Here is a 17,597-nt window from a genome sequence, read left to right as displayed (position 1 = left end):
ACTTCTGCAGTTTCCAGCTCTGATGTTTCGCTGCTTTTTTTCCCCGCGTTTGAGCCTTGGGCGGCTGGCGCTTCGCGCGAACGCGGAGCCGAGCAGCTCCCTAACATGAAACACCCGGCCTGCTTATGCAGAGCAAGGCTGTTTCAGCCGGATCTCGTATTTCAGCGAAATTTGCCTTAAGTCCTGCTTCCTCTCAGCGCATTTTAATCGCGCAAAAATCCGGTTGCAGCGAAAAAAAATGCCGTTACGGCAAACAATCGCTAGGTTGCCTTCACGGACGCGGCCCTCCGAACTAAGCCTTCATCATCCGTTGTGCCCCCCAACCATGAGCACCCCCCTAAAGAAAGTCTTTTCAACATAACACGCCGGGYGGACATTGGGACTCAAATTCCTGCAGATAGCCATTATTTGTGCCAGCATACAATTTATACTATCCTTTTCCGACGCCGCCAGGAGAGGTCTGCCGGATCTCCATGCATCGGGCTGACCTTTGCGCGCCTCACATATAACTTTGGTACTTTATATCAGCACAGCTGCACCTTACGTGTCTGAAAAGTTGACTTGCTGCCGCAGCTGAAGGCTTGGGAGATGCTRAAGGCATCAGCACAGCTATCTGCAAGTCAAGGGAAGGATCCAAAAATCTCTAAAGCGACCAAGAAACCTGCATTATTGTCGTCAGCTAAGGAGCAGAACCTCTCTTGCCATCTAAAGCTTGTACCCTGGAGTTCCTGTGTTTCATAGCAAGTGAAGGCTGGGGACTAGTGGTCTCTGCTGCTCACTAGATCTGAAGAACCCAGAAAAAAGTCAAACTCAGTTCCTGAAGCTTTAGAGTCAATGACTCACAGTTTGCCAACACACACCCATGGGTCTGTGCAAGCTTAGGCTCCAAACAAGCGTTCAGTAGTTTTGCAGCTTACTCTTAAAGAGCTTTTTGCTCCTCTTTAACCTGAGTATCAAGGACCCACATCAGCTTTCTTGGCCTTATTAGCCAAAGAAAGGAGAGCAAGTCTGGCGCGGCAGTGCTGCAGAACGCTGGTGGCATCGAAGAAGTTAATTAGCAGTGTTGAACAAGACTTCAGGAGACGAGTCTTAATAAGCGGTGCTAAAAATACTACAGTATTCATTTCCAGAACAAACACAATCAGTGGCAGACAAACGGGGAGAGCGATCAAGGCCCACGAACCGCCCAAGTAGAGGTATTTTCAGTTGCGAGCAGGAATAAAGGCTGCTCATTTAAGAAAAAATACTGTAGTGAAAAACCAAATCAGCATATCAGGAACGCATCCAAACCCGTGATGTCCCGAGCCAGGCTAGCGCCTCCACGGGGTGAATCACAGCCCCTAACCAAGCTGAAGGGCTCATAATTGCTTTCTGGAGGGGCTCGACGCTCTCCATAAGGAGACGAGTCTACTATGCTAAGTGTTTAAAGTAGGTGGTATGAACACGTTTGGTCATGCACATGGTCATACCAGCCTTTCCTCTAGCATGCAGTCCCAGCTTCTTCGAGAAGAACCCCAGCAAGTTATAACCCTGTTTTGGGGCAAGGGGAGAAGAGCTGCCAAAACATGACAGCTCAAAGCTGGACTATCCAGGAGTCTCTCACTGCGCTAAGCCCCCAAACCTGTGCAGACCCCCACCACTGCAGACCAGCCAGAGAAACGTCCTGGCCAGCAGCTTCCCAAACGATGGATTCTTCACTAAAAAACACGTGTAAAAAGCCAACACTCAAAAGACCTCACAAGCACATGATGCAATCCCTTGCTGCCACGGGAGAGGACCGTAGACATTTGTTGCATCTCCTTCTCTCCTTCCCTGCCCCTGGCAAACAGCYCAGCCTCCGAAGGGCTGGCATGCTTGCACCCGAGCTTGCAAAATACTTGCACGAGAAAGATAACCTGCGGTGGTTGTCAGTGGGACAACCCGGTGGCCTTGAACTTAATGAAACTACAATTAATCAAGTCTCCAGACAGATTCCTGAAGTCAAGTAGCTTGCTGCAGAAGAGGAAAAGCCGCTAGCCTTCATACGCAGTTAATGTCTTTTTTTCCTATGCAATTATCCTGATATTTGCAGCAGTACATCCTATGCTCGCTTCCAGTAACAGCCGCCTTAGCTTTTCAGACATGTTCTTGGCAGCGTGCTTTCCCCCTCCTGGTGTTTGACAGGATTATGAAGTGCAAAAATCACTGGCCCCCTTTTGTTTTGGAGCTTGAAAGCAAAGTTTAGCTCAATGATTTGTCTCTAGATGTCCTTCATATACATATACATTACTTTAAGCATGCTGGCTACCCACCAGCCCAGCTCCAAAACACTCCCACTGCTAAGCGAGCGGGACGGGGGCGCTTCGCAGCGTGCGGATACCGTCTGCAATTTTAGGGCATGCATTTTYTTATGAGAAATTCCCATTTGGTTTGCAAAGGGGACAAGTGATCTCCAAAGAAGAGCAGCCAAACACTGGTTTAGCTCCCCGAAGGGTTGGTCCACCCTACCRTTTTCTCAGGGTGGCTTAAATAAGTGCGTCGTGGTAAGAGCAGCGATTCAAGGAATATTAAGACCCTTCTACCTCCATTTGGTAAGACCATGTCCCATTTCGCAGTCCTACTGGGAGAAGCACATTTTTATGTAGGAGGAAGGAGCAAGCACATATTTATTCGTTCTGGAGAGGCACTGAAGATACTCTCGCTGTGCTAACCAAACAGCATTAATATTTATGAAGAGCGGCACAAAGGGAGTGTTTTGAAGCTGTGGAGTCTTGCACTTTTTGAGGTTTCTCGTGAGAAGGTAGAGAAAGGAGTGCAAACTTCAGCTTTCCTGACAAAAGGCAGAAAACCACTACTTTTGGGAAAGCGTCCCGTGACACGATACTTCGTTAGCATTTTAAATCAAACACCGCTTTCTAAAGAGGGAAACAATTAAAAAGGATAAAAATGAAGAGATGYACCAGGCTTCGAAATGGGGAAGAAATGCGATGCGTGCACTTGTGGGTCGCAGCATATCCCAAAAGGGGAAATCTCCTCCTGTCCTTCTAAGCTCAAGCTACTGGCTGGCCACCAAATGCGGTCTGAGATGCCAGCTTGGTCATACAGACGAAGAGTCTCTCTGCTGCTTTGTTCACCTCCAAACTTAGACAGGTCTTTCTATCTGAATAGCAAAGAGGGACTGAAATATTTATAGACTAACTGGGACGCGTGTATACGGGTGAAGAGCATAGGATAAAAGCCGTGGCTTTAGCTCACAGTACGCCTTAGGAAAGTGGCTGCTGGACGCAAGGGCTGCTCCCTCTGCCAACCTCCAGCCACAACGTCCAACTGGGAGCTGTCACCGTAAGCAGTGACGAGGAACAGGAGCGGGAGAGCTAGGTAGGAAAGGAGGAAAGCTAGGAGGAAAGCAGCTGGAAAAAAAAAAAAAGGCAGCAGAAGCTGCAATTAAACACTTGGTAGATACCTAAAAACGGCCCCTTGTCCACCAGGAGAAGCTGCTCACCCAAAAAGGCTCAGCTGCCCTGAATCCAACTCCAGAGACACCGAACGTGTCTTATCGCAATGGGACCTYGAGGTGACAGCAGCTCATATCCGGTGCACAAGTGGGATTTAACAGAAAAACCAGCCCTTTTGATGCCTTTTCCCGGCAAGGACGGAGCACGTTGAAGGCACACGGCGCAGCGAGCCGGTCTTGGCTACCTACGAGCATGTGACGGCTTTGAAACGTTCAAGACTCTCGGCCCACTATCCACATTACTCAGCTGTCAAGGGAAAGGCCTCAGATTTATGATGTGAAAATTACATTTTAACGAGGTGTCATATGTGTTTAAAGTTCTTATTCATCACCGCGCAGCCACATCTTTTACCCACGACACAAATGCGCTTAATTAGCATATTATAAGGACAGAGGGTTCACCTTATCTGCATTGTAAAACTGCTTTAGGACAAAGAAAGAAAGAAGAAAAAAACTCACTTTGCTGAATTAAACGGTTGCAATCACATGTCAGGAGAGCATCCCGCAATATTCAACATGAGTGCGGAGGATAAAAGTTTGACACGCACCCTCTAATGTTTTTAAAATAGCATAGATATGGATGGTAGCTTCATATTGCTCTTCATTGCACGACTGGCAGTTAATATGCGATATATGAAAGCCACTTAAGGGCGCAGAGGCTGTATGAGAAGTGTTATAACCGCTCGTTGTCTTTCTTAGGTATAAGGGCACATTTATTTAACTTTGTACATCTATTAAACACCCAATATTGTAATACCTGGGTCTCCTGGACATTATTTARGTGGGAACACCAAACCGTGTCCTTAAAAGTAGCAGGTCTGTATTTCCTAGCGGTCTCTCAAAATCACATGCTTCCACTCTTGGGGGACGCTGCAAGAGCACTCACCCTTCGGGGGACAAAATCCGGAGCAGCGGTAGCTTCGGAGAAGCAAAACCGGGGAAACRCTCATTCGTATGCTGCACCGTAACAGAAAAAGCTATCGGAGGGGGTTTGTTTTTTGGAGAGGAGGATTTGTTGGCGTTTTCTCGCATTTGTTTACCCAGACTGTATCACAAGAGGGTGATGATTAAAATGAATAACTCTGGTGAATATTAAGATGGATTAGGTTGYGGAAAATTTTTCCGTCTGTTGATACAACCTTTGGGTTTCCTCTCCGCACGTGCCTAGCGGCGCACGGGGGGAAAAAAAATTCAGAAAGAACCTGAACGTTTCTCTTGGCCAAACTCCACCTCCTCATTCTGCCGCTCACCGGCTCCAAGCAGCACAAGCACATTTCTTCAGCAACCGCTTAGAAAAGCTCTTACTTTACGTATCCTTGCAACGTACTATGATACGTAGCGATTTCAAACATGTTTCAAATCCGTTAGCGGCTCTTCAGCTTGTTAAATACATCACTTTTCTCATTAAGATCAATTTTTGCTTTTAAGAGCTCCGGTTTTAAAACTTCACCCGCAATCCGTTTTTAACAACCAATTTGTTCTACCCATCAATTTTACAATCTTTCTTTTATTTTTTCTAATTAAGCACATAGTGTTTACATATTTTGCCGCTCCAAACCGTAACCCTCCGGAAAACGGCTGTAAAAAACACGCTGCTGCGAAAAAGGGGCAGCAGAGAGCCTGCTGCAATATCTGGAAATGATTCATCGAAAAGGAGAGAAACCCTCGGAAATGGAAGGGATGCCATTGATTTGCGCTCCTCGGGGATAACCGATAACTCATAAATTGCTCTGCTTCGCTCCACCGCTCGGAAAGGACAGGCTCGTCATTAAGCTGCGATAGCAAAAGGCATTACTTCATTTTTCGGAGCTCATCGGAGATCTTGCAGAGGGCAACCCGACTGCAAGCGGCCCCGGCTCTTCTCTTAACGCTCGCAGCGTTTTGCTCATTTGCCTCGTGACTATTTCTTTCTCCTCTTCCTTACATTTTGGTATAAAAATTGGAAGATCACTGCCCTTTTGCTCCTCCTGTTCCTCCCCTCCCCAGACTTCTCCTTTGCAACCTGAAGACCTGAATCCATTCATCTGCTTCTTCACCCTTCTTATTAAGTTTAGCAAAAAAGAGACCATTTGGAAAATAACCATTTCGCTAATCAAATAGTCTACTGTCCAAATTGTATTAATTCTGCCTTTCTCATGACTTTTTCAGCATTCCTGAAATACACAGGCCAGCACATGAAATACCCGATAACTATTACTCCTTTAAGTTTGTGCATAGGAGTATTTGTTTGAAAATGTTAAAGGAAACGCAGTTTGGAAATTCGTGCGCCGTCAAGCGAGTTGGACCACATCTGGGCTAAGCGAGGCTACTAATAAAGTAGTAACTGTGAGCAAGATACTTGCAAAAGGTTGAAGAAGTTGGTCTTCTTTAAGCGAGCAACCCAACGAAAATCATCATCAGCGTAATTTCTGATAGAAACCCAGGGAAAGCTGGAAAACCTCCGAGGGTCRGATATTCCTCTCCCAGAGGAAGCGTTACAAGATTTAGACTTTATGATCTGAGCAAAATGCCTTTTAAAAAAGAGCAACTTTAAAGAAAAAAGTCAGACAAACAATTTGGAGGAGTTTGTTACCGTTTCCCCTCCTGACGTCTAAGCGTACACTTGCGTGTGCGCACCCACATGCAGCATTGGTGGCACCTTTGGTAAAAGGCCCAAACTCCGCCAATTTAAYGGCACTGACTGACTTAAACTGGCTGGCAATTTGTCCCATGCTGCTGGCGGCAACGGCGTCTTCTGCGCTTTGCTGCCCAGAAATTCCCACAGAAGCAYGGGACAAAATGCAGCGAAGAAGAAAACGGTGTTGCCGTCCCCGTGGCTTGAACAAAAAAGCGGGCGTTTGGAGGCTGGCTCAGGTYAGTTATGGGAAACACGTTCCTTTTTCTATTTCATTTTGTACTAAGACACGCAAAAATATTTTCCATGTCTTAAACGCTGAACATCCGCTGTAAATGCTGCAGTTGGGGTTTCATTTACAAACATGGGTGGATCAAGAACACAGGAGCATGCTTCAATTTTAGACCTTGTCTGGAAAAAAAAGAATAACAACAACAACTCAACCAGCTTTTTTGTTTTTTTCCTCAGCCCCCAAACCCTTACCTGCTCTGCTGTCCAGTGGTCCAAAATCCAAGGAATACTTCACCACGTGGTAGTTGTTCCACACRTACAGGAGGTTGTCCCGGGGATTATAATCCACGGCAGCGATGTACTGATAGGAGTTGGGAAAGGGCACATCCACCATGCTATCCTTGCTTTGGTCAGTGTTATAGATGTAGTCTATTTTATTCCCTGTGGCTTCGTTGTCGTCGTCCTCGTACACCGACTTCACCACGTACAAGATGCCGCAGATCATGAAGGCGTTAGAGGCCGACCTCTTGTCGTAGGCGGTATCCCACGTCCCTTCGATCCGCAGCGTGTAAGGGTTCAACTGGCTAATGACTATCTTGCCGTTGTTTTGCTCGGTTGCATAGATTACCCACAGCCCGTTCTCATCCACGGCCAGGTCGATATCCGACTTGCCGCCCCAGCGGTAGGGAGAGGTGTCGTGGTAATTGGCGTTGGCGATGATGGCCTCGCCGCTTTTGATCCTGGTCCGCAAGTCAAACTTGACTATGTTCCTGGTGCGCTCCTTGTTGAAGAACAAGGCGCCGTCGTACACCACGAAGCCCGTGCCGTCCACCCGGTGCGGCAGCTTGTAGGTGGTGGTGGGTCTCCCGGCGATGAAGTCGTCCTTGGAGGAGTACTCCGTCAGCGTGTCCGTGCGGTAYGGCGTCCAGGGCATGTAGTAGATCTTGTCCGACGCCTGCAGAGGGTCCTTGCACCAGGCCCCGGACTGGTGGTCCGACTCAAACAAGTGTTCGCTCTGGTATACTCCTTTTAGCAGGCCAGGACAAAGAAAAACTGCCGGGGGGGGAAAAGAAAAAGAGTTTAAACCAAAACCCAACATTAGCGACAGCTCTGGGGGGTGGCACAAACTTCTACATTATCCTAGGTCTGCAGCRGAGAGCGGTCGAGATCCAAAGCAGCCCCCGAGCGATGCCTGGCAATGCCTTCCCGCTGGCCGTGGGGCTGGAACAAGGCTTGCTCCACCAAACTGATTTTTTTTTTTTTAATTTTTGCTGCTTTTCTATCAACTTTGGTTCMTTTCCTTATCGCTTTCCCCATCTTTTTGTACTTACTTGGCCCGTTCGCCCCTGCAACCTCTGAAAGGACTACGCACCCCCCCCCCCCGGGGCTTTCTGGGCTTGGGTTGCCGGAGGGTATTTCTACAGCGAACCCGGAGCTGCTAGGTGGAGGGGGAAACTCCCGGGGCATTGCTCCACGCATCTATTTTGAACGGCCCCCTGAAGAGCGGCCTAGAAATGGAAATAAGAGAACCAAGCTCCCATCCTTGCAGCCCAAGMCACATTAAATATTTACAGGGGACCGAGAGCAAAGCAGAGGTGAATCCCTCAGCATCTCAGAAGAGTATTTAAAGCAAATGGGAGAGTGGGGGGGAGAAAACCCAGCTACGGAGCAGTGGTTTAACTAGAAATAAGGCTTCTGAAGCTGCTACAGGACACACACAACATGCAGTCCACACGATTAAAAATGAATGATGGATGAACGCTGAAAGGAAAAGAAAAGGAAGGAAGGCAGGAAGAAAGGAGAGAAGGCAGGAAAAGAATCAAGTCCGCTCGGAGAGGAACCCAAGGTCTAGATTTTAATCAGTTAAAAAAAAAATGTCCTGTTAAATATAGTAGTAATTCAAACTTAAAAAAAACAAAACAACAAAAATACCCACATGTACCTTCTACTGTTACATGAGAGGAGCACAGAGGAGCGGCTTGACTAACCGGGGTGGCTTTGCTGCTCAGACTTCGGAGCGGGGCCGGCTCGAGTGACGGGGCCATGCCCAGGTTTTGGGAGAGGGTTCGGCAGCCGCCAGCACCGCGCCGGGAGCTGGACGAGGAGGTCGCCGGCCAGGCGCTGCCGGGGCACGCGGGACGCCCAAATGCGCCCTCCCGGCTTCCGGTGCAACCGATTCTTGTTGCAAATCCAGCAATTGAGGTAATAGAGGAAGATCTGATTTAGCAGCCGGTTTAAGAGCACGTTGCTCTACTGGAGTCTAAGCAACCACCTGCAGCAGCTAATAAAGCAGTGCTCTTTCTAAGAGGCTTTTACAGCCTAGATATACATATGCATATATATGCATATATATATACACACACATATATATGCATGTGTGTATATATATGTATGTGCATGTGTATATATATACATGCATATATATGCATATATATATATATATATGCGCGTATGCATGCTTTTCCAAATTCTTTGGGGCTGGAGAGGAGGGAATGGTCTAAACCTCTAAAGAGCAATTTAATGAAAGAAAGCGGCACTGGCAACGCTTTTCAGCAAAAATGAGTTATCTAGTGAAGTTGAGCAGCAGAGATACTGAATATACTTTAACAAAATAAAAAAAAAAAGTAGTGAGAATTAATGACAAAGTATTTCAACTAAAACGTTAAACTGTTAAATAACTTAGCCTATACATAAGTTATATATATATATATATAATTTGAAAGGTATTTAATTACCTTTTTGTTCCACTTCTATTGTAGAGAGAGAAGTAAAGAGAGAAAGGAGAAAAGAGAATAGATTAATGGTACTGCATTGGCCAGGTACTTTTCTTTACCTCTTTCATATGAAAAGGAAGTTTTATTAACTTACTTTACTTACTACTATAGTATGTGAACATTTTTATATATATATAAAGCGCTTCCTCTCATATACACGGGAGAATATGCAGACAAGCTGAACAAAACAGACATATTTTAACTTTACAAAAATCCCAACGCTTGGGACATCCAAAGCCCCCTGAAATTTTTGAGATACCTCATCACCAGGCGCCTTTGGATCAGGTTCATAGAGCAAAACTAAATACTTGTACACTGAGACAGGACTGATCCAGATTTATGTGCGGAATCAACCCTTCCAGGGAGAAACTTTATACAACAGACATCTTTATATCTTTAGCCCAAATCCTGCAGAAAGCGAGGGCTTTATGCGGGAAAACACTCCCCCGGGATGCTAACAGGGAACTTCGGAGAGTCAGATCAAGGGCACAGAGATGCGTTTGCACAGTCCTGCCCTGCGCCTCGGAGAGCAACCTGCCTTCGCGGGACCTGGAAGAAAAGCGTTTTAGATATCGAAATGCTCCAACCGCTTGTAGCGCTAACGAGTCCGAAGCGTCTACGGCGCTAGCGCCGCGCTGCCGGAGCGGCCGCGTCCCTCCGCACGGAGCTCCTGCCGGACGCGGCGGCTGGAGAAACCCGCGCGGCAATTGCTCRCCCTGCACCGGGCTGCAGCTGGCCACGGTTAAGCAAAGTATTAAAATAACGGCATTAAACGTCTCCGGCAAAAGCAAGAAAGCAACGCGACGGATCCCAAAATGCACAGCTGCTTCTTCCGCCACGTCCCAGCTTTCTCCTGGTTCTTTGGATGGAAGGAAACTGGAGGCTGCCGCGTTATCCGTTACGTAGCCGAGCCGCCAGGCAGATTCCCGGAGAAACCGTGCAAACAAATTAATTAAACGCTCTTAGTACCGCTGGGTTGAGTCTCTGCAAACACGCTCTTAACTTCCGGCACAATTAACACTCGAGCAGCATTAGCTGCTCATCTGCTTACCAGCGCGCTTAGTCGGGCTCGGCTATTTCGAGCACGAGCGCGCGGCGGTGGCGGCAGGGGCCAGTTTGAGCACATCATACTCCTTTCCATGAGGCTGCGAACAAAATCTCAATTTACCGCACAGCAGCAACGCTTGCCTTTTATTAAACAAAGAATTAGCACTGCATTTGCTGGAAAAGGGAAAGATCATCTCCCTCGCTCCGCTTCCAAATTACATTTTTCATATAATACCGCGGCATCAGCGAACGAAAGCGCTCTGCGAGTACCTTGCCTTACAATGGCTTCGTGCAGCACGCTTCCAAATTTATCGCCTTCCAGTTAATTTCAGAGTGAAGYACAGAGATTAGAAATGCCAATAACCCATAAATGCTTTCCCAAACCACAACCTAAATGAGATCCTTAAATATGGTATCTATAGGCTTTGCAGAAATCAAAGCTGGCTTTTTTTTCCCACAAGTGGGTTTTTTTTTTAAGATTTCCATTCCTCTGATAAATTTGTAAAACCTTTCAAACCATTAATTTGAGCTTCCTTAAAATATCAGTGCTTTCAGTCTGCTTTTTAATACATAATAAGTAAATTTAATAGATGCTCACTAAAATAATGCTAAGGATTATTAATGTTGCCACTCAAGTCAGCCTAACTTAGAGTCATCAGGACCCAGGAAACCACCAACATGCACTAAGTCTTGTCCACTGGAGGCTTCTGAGAGATGAAAAAAGTTAAGGTTTCCTAAAAAATTGCCTCGCGTATTACAGATCCAACTTGAGACTCCTTTGGGAAGAAACCATCTTCTTGTTAGACGTTTGTATAATGAACGACAGGCACCAGACTATCCCCAAACCCAAGAAATAACAAATGTTTTTCCATGCCACTATCCCCTTGAGGCTAGTTTTCCAGGAGCTGAAATACGATGACTTCATTTCCTCACTTCAGGTACCAAAAGACACACGAAAATAGGCCTTTAAATATTCTGGTAGGGGGGAAAAAAAMCAAAATCCACCCTCAGTTTTGCAGAAAGGCAATGACATTTCTGGATTCTGACTTGAGGGGTCAAAGAATAAAACCAGTGCTCTATGCCCGGCCCTGCACGAGCTGATGCCCTTTTGCCAAGCAGAGATCAGCGAGCTGGTTCTCAGCAGTCTTGCAACATTCAGACTCCCTGAAATTCCTCTGAATCATTTCTATTCTTTCTTTTTCTCTCTCCTCCGGTTATCGTTTTAGCTGATGGCCACAGCGACGGGCTTCCCTGAAGAAGCAGACCCTTCATCAGCGCCAGCAGATACTGAACATGATTGAGCCAAGCTTCTAAACATGCAATGCCAGAGGTAAATATTTTCTGCTCGAGTAAAGATAATTCACTTAAGCTATAATAAATCCTGAATTATACTTCACTGAAGAAAAATAAATTTACGTTATATGAATATGTTACATGAATGGTTAGGGCTGTGCTATTACCCTGGCCAGCTCACAGCTGCCGGTTTTCCAAGGTGGGAGGACCGCACTCATCCTGTTCCTTATACCTTTTCCATGAGCATTGGCCACCGCTCATCATCAGAGGCAGAAAAATGAGCTGGACGGACTTCTGGTCTGACCCTATGGCCAGTCTCACGTCCCTCTCTGGTCACCAGCTTGCGCAAAAATAAACAGCGGTAACGTCTTCATTTACCATGACTCTTCCAACCTGCAGTGCACCAGTATTCAAAGCAATTAAAAACAAGCAGCGGGATGAGTTAGTGCAAGAGGAGAAAAGCACCGGCCGGTACGGTGCGAAATTCGATTACSGCTATGATTCATTCGGCCAAACTTGCGTTGGCAGCTGGCTTCTTACTGTTTCTAGTGTGACAGCAGATGAGTGAGCTGCCGTTAAATTACTGCAGAATCAGCCACCTGGACACCATTCTCCCAAAATGAAGGAAAAAAGAAAGAAAAAGAAAAAAGGGAAAGCCCAGATGCAGAAAGGGACATAGGCACTGCCRGGCTGACCCTAGGCAACGCTTGCCACGCGCTGGGCTCCTGCCGTGCATTTGCCACGAGATCCCTTTGCAACGCCCCGGGAGAGCTAAGCCCCGTAGGCGGAGGTCCAAAACAGCCCTCGGGCTTTGTGCAGGGAGCCGGCTAGTGCTAGATAAAGCCAAATTCGATCCCTCCTGTCCTCAGCGGCTTTGCCGCTTCCTTTGGCGCTCCAGAAGGCACTTGCCTTCTGCTCTGCAAGAGAGAAGAGCTGCTCTACAAAAGGGGGGAGAGGTCTAACTGGGCATGACTTCCCGCTGCCAGGTTTAAGGAGTGATAGCTGAGCATTTTCCAAGGCCGTTTGGCTAACAGCGCTCCTCCAGAAAAGGTCTGGGCACAAAACGAGGTCYGGGATGGTGCTCGCCTCCATCAGGACTCAAAGGCTTCTGCATTACGTAGAGGTGGCCCAAGAGGTCCTGGCTGTAGGGCTTGCTCCACCGCACGTGTCGAATGAGACTTTCCAAGACAAGGATCTATTTTATGCCCAACTCCCTGTGCTGCCTACTCRGCCCAGGATCACTTGGAAATAGGGTGCAGACAGACAGACCGACAAAACGGTTGGAAAAACCCACAGAGAAAGAGCTGTCTCGGAAATCACCTTGCCTAGTAAAACCTAATCTTGTAAGTGAGTGTGAGTCTAGGTCATCTTCTACTTGGTCACTGGGTGCCCCCGTAAGCGGTCATGTTAACCAGACCTAGGTAACCACCCCGCTTCTTCCTCCTCCTCCTGAGATGTCAAAAGCACTGCAAGATMACTTGGCGACAAGGCAAACGTAGCTAATTAGGCATAATTATTATTTGCATAGCTATTTATACCTTCCTTGCCAGATTAATTGTAAACCCTCCTTGTTTGGCTTTAGAAGGAACAAAAGCCTGAGGTTCATTAAAGATTTGTCCTTGCCCAGGCACGAGACAAATTTGGGATGTCAAGACCATGACAGAGGCATCAAGGCAAACCATTAGGTGTCTCGCCTTAAGCGGGAAGGGGAAATGTCTTAGGTGGGGGGCTGCYGAATTACAGCGCTGTGTCCTTTGGTCCGATTTCTCTCCAAAGAGGAATAAGCTGTTYGTCATACTGCCAGCTATGAGCCTAGCCATAAAATAATGGATTCCACAGGTCCAAATGAGGCTAATCATGATTGCCAAGGCATGTCTGCGCGGYGAGAAGCGAGTGAAATCTGATTCTCTTCAGAGAAAACATTTTTTGAAAAGCTCTTTGCTCGGCAATAAGCCTTGGCAGTTATCTCATGCCTCTGAGTATCGCCCATATTTCTTGTTTGATTGCGAGGCATATTGCTGACACCGGCTGCTATGGCTGAGCTTCCTTTAATAACGCTTGGTAGGTAGAACGCCACTTCTTCTTCGTTCCCGAGAAAGCCGTAAGGAAGGAGGGGGTTGCAGGCACCCACTGCCTTTCTCAGCAGTCCTCATCCTAAGCGCTGCTCTAAGACCGGGTGCTGCCACGGAACGGCCCGTTCGAAAGCAGAAAAGGCTCTCCGCGAAACCAGGCGGCAAAGCGACGCGCTTGCCTTCCCCTCTCCGAACCGGGGAACACCTACGAGGTCGCCGGAGTGGGGGGACTTCACTGCAGCCGCTTTGGGGAGTAAGTGAGGAGCGGAGAGAGGGGTCAATGGACTGCCGAAGGAATCGGTCCTTTGGAATGAGGTTTAGCAGCCTGCCCAGCAAATTTTAACAATATGCGTAATTTTCTTAAAAAAATAAAATAAAAAAAAAAAGCAAAATGGCACGAATGCAGAAAACGGCTTTGGAGCCTGCGTTTTAGCCGCCCTTTTGCCCCAGCTCACGGTCCTCCAACTCAACCAAGCCTTGGCCAACACGCGGGTGCTTCGGCGGAGAGCACCACCTGCCCAACGGTAACAGGAYGGCTCCGGCGGCGACTTTCCAGCCCTTGCTCCCGGCTGCACCGGGGAGATGGGAGAGGGCACCCACACGCCTACGGCCGCGAGAGCGGAGCGGCTTGCAACAAATGCACGCCGCGAGCCCCAGCCTGAATAAAAAGCACTTCTGAGCCGCAGGATTTAGCTCCCTGCTGCTCGTATCCGCGACTCGGAAGGATGACATTATGTTTTATACTTCTTTTCTCATGAATAAGTACCGATATAAAGCAGGGACCTCGCTGCAATGAACTGTCACTTTAAAGGAATACATCGGAGACCTTTAACTTGCACTGGTATATTCACTGAAGTAAAAATATTATTCTGCTTGGGAGAACCACAAATTATAGCAATAAAATATATGTGGTGAATACGTAGAAATTTGGTACTATTTGCAATGAACTGAATATTAGGCACCACTAAGACCTATCATTTTTGCTATTAATGGAAAAAAAAAAGACTATTTTATTTCTAATTTAAAGCATATGAATTTATGAAGGTTCAGAGAAGYCTTTTGTGTGCTTTTGCAACAGCTTAACTTCTAATATATTATGTATTCGGAAATCAGGATCGTTGAGCCCTCGCACAGTATTTACTGGTGCACGTTATTGGAGCGGTCAGTGTGTGGTGCCCTCTCTCTATTTCAAAGCCAATGCAGCATTTTCACCATGGCATCAAGAGATTAAAACATTTCTCCCCAGAGGGGAAAAAAAGATATATGTATATATGTGACAATGAAACACGCTCATTTTGCTATGAGGTAATTCAATAAATCTGTCCGCTTCACTGAGGCTCGGTTTTTATCTAAAACAGCACTTACTTGTCTTGCTAACTCCAAACTGGAAAAAGAAATCAGGGCATGGCTTAGTCTTCAGCAATCCGAAAATAGAAAATAGGGCTAGGAGGGACCCTGCGAGGTCAAGGGGACAGATGCGGATGCCAAGGCTACGCCTGGTAGATGTTTGCTTCCTCCTGAAATCTCTCTTCTGCCTCACCTAGACGAGGCAATAACCCAAGAATTGCTCGTGGTGCCAGAGGCAAACGTGGATGGGGCCACGCTGACCCAGCAGCACTGAGGATTGGCCCTTTCCTTTCCTTGCAGCCCCTCTTGTCCGCCTCGGTGGGCGGCCTCCTCCACCAACCGTGATGGGAAGACCACGGTGCAAAAAATTCACAATTAATAACGATAGCACAAAACTGCTTTCTCGGTCTCGATATTGTGCAAGGGTCAAACGATGCTGCCCCGGCTGTGAGCACGCTATCCTGACCCAAGCCCAAGCACTGCTCATAGTGTCTCCTGGGAGAACCTTTTGGAGATGCGGCTTCCCACAAAACTGTTAAATAACCATTGGGAGGGCTGGGAAGGCTTTTGAGAAGAGTTGGACCAGCAAAAAGCTTTCTTGGGTAACCCAGGGCTGATGAGAAGAGGCAATACCTGGCTAGAGCTGGAAATGAAACAATTTAAGAAGCATCACCATTAAAATTTCAAGGAAAAACAACCTAGAGACCACCCAACAACACATATCTGAACCGATCGTCATCACAGTCCATCACTGCCCCAGTCTGCTTTTTCCACGCTCACCTCTCTGAGAGGTAGCACTTTCCGAAGAGCAATGAAACAGCAAGATGCCAGTAACCCATGGGGCTAAAAGTTTTATTTCTCCTGGATTATAAAATTCGGACCATGCTTAGGCACAAGCCAACAAAGGTTTAACTAACTGCTTGGCCAGAGCAGGCTTACGAAAGCCTACAAAGCTATGTGTCTCCATCACAACTCAACAGTGAGAGCAGCACAACGAGTGGTTGTGGCTATCCTACCCTTTAGCCAGAAGGACGTTGGGTGCCACTCTGGAGCTCACACGGCTCAATATTTTACAAGCGCCAGATTTTATAAAATTTAAACATCTTTCAATGCGTCACCATGTTCTCATCGAGCTAACATATGCAACGGGGGGAAAAAAAAAAGAAAAAGAAAAAAAGTGCCTACCACTGCTCCACCTATGCTGTATTGACTCCAGTGGATTACCTGCTCTTTGGCTTTAAAACGTTAGCCGAAACTAGCAGAACACTACTGCATTTTTAAATCCTTTCTATAAGGACTCTGATTTTCAGAGAGCGGGTACTCAGCAGTCTCCRAACAACGATGGCCCTTAGTTTGATTTGATATCGACGGTCAGAAATACCCCAATTTGGCGCTGTACCCTGCATGTTGCATATCGTTCGGCTATTTGCCCGTACCTAGATAACRCATACAAAACGCCTGCCCGCTGCAGACTAGGCAACGCCACCCAAAAAGCACCAGGCAGCCCGCACTGCAGTTCCCGGCACATCCTTTCCCGTAGAGCGATATATTATTGAAATATATCCRAAGAAATTCCCTTTGAAACCAAACGCATGGGTTCAACGAGCAGGAGACGTGCCCTCGTGCACGAAGCTTTCTGCAGAAGAGCCTGAGCGAAGCCTTGCCCTCTTGGCCGTCTTCTGCTCGYGGGGCCACCCGTCTGTCTCCCTGCAGCCGACGCTCTCGCCGCCACAGCTGCGCGGCAAACGCGGCATCCGCTGCGACAGCTGCAAAATCTATAGGTAAAGACGGAGCCGATCAGTTTACAGGACCCCCCACCGCCGAGCCCAGGCAGCGAGCAGTTCATAACCCCAGCAGATGCCTCCCGTTTTGGGTCGCGGGGAACCTCCCGGGCAAGGCTACGGGGTCGCTCTTGTCGTAGCCCACGGGGGAGAAATACAAGTTGCGGGCGGCCTCCACGTCATTCAGAAAACCTCTCAAACGGTTTGTAAAAATACACCTTCGAGCGATGGCTTCCGGACGGGACTAAAACTCCGCGCCRAATGCAAAGAGGAGATATCGCACAGCTGCTCCTTCCCAAAGGCCCCTGGGGAAGCAACGTACCCATTTTACAGGGAGGAAAGCAAACGCAGGTTACTGCCCCCCGACGGGCGCCGCAGGGGCCGGCGAGCCCCTACAGCTGGCCACTTGCCAGCTATTTAATTGCCGCTTCAGTAGCTCACAGCAATCCCCAGGGCACAAACTCTTGAGGAATCCTATTACTCCAGTTTTCAGGGGAAAAAAACGAGGATTTTACAGTCTGCTCCAACTCATGCAATAAAGTCTGGGGGGGAAGCGGACCAGGTGCTCGTGACGCAGCCTGCAGCGCATTAGGCAAAGCGAGGCTGTGTTTGACGTATGCACATCCAYGCACGAAGGCAGGCACAGGAGAAATACGTTTGCTGGAAAACCGAGATGACAGGTCCAGTCCATCAGGGCTCTTTAGAGATGGGGACGTTCCAGAGAACCCTAAACATTCATCATGCCCTTCCCGAAGGGCGAGCGGAGCCAGGGCAAAGCGTGCCCGCAGCACGTTCAAACCTCCTCTTACTCCTTTCCCCTTTTTGGGGAGGTGGGAGAGAATTACGGGTCAATTAAAAAACCCCCTGCATAAATAGTAAAAAAAAATACTGGTAATTTACATCCAAAGCCACGTGCTATCTTGGACTGGAATTGCACCTCAATTT

At 47.6% G+C, this 17,597-nt stretch overlaps 1 protein-coding gene across 1 annotated transcript in view; it reads right to left on the bottom strand.

The window, feature by feature from the left end:
- Positions 1-17,597, bottom strand: part of ADGRL3 (adhesion G protein-coupled receptor L3) — a 210,836-nt gene that overhangs the window by 136,371 nt on the left and 56,868 nt on the right. Inside the window, exons 5-6 of the mRNA XM_026061900.1 lie at positions 9,074-9,088; positions 6,591-7,391 (exon numbers count right to left, since the gene is read on the bottom strand). Of these exons, the coding sequence (XP_025917685.1) occupies positions 6,591-7,391; positions 9,074-9,088 (816 nt within the window). The remainder of the gene's footprint in view (positions 1-6,590; positions 7,392-9,073; positions 9,089-17,597) is intronic.

This window comes from Apteryx rowi, unplaced genomic scaffold (assembly GCF_003343035.1).
Source record: "Apteryx rowi isolate R43461 unplaced genomic scaffold, aptRow1 scaffold_187, whole genome shotgun sequence".
NCBI classification, from domain to species: domain Eukaryota; kingdom Metazoa; phylum Chordata; class Aves; order Apterygiformes; family Apterygidae; genus Apteryx; species Apteryx rowi.
The sequence above is the reverse complement of the archived record's forward strand: the minus strand, read 5'-3'. Positions and strand labels throughout refer to the sequence as shown.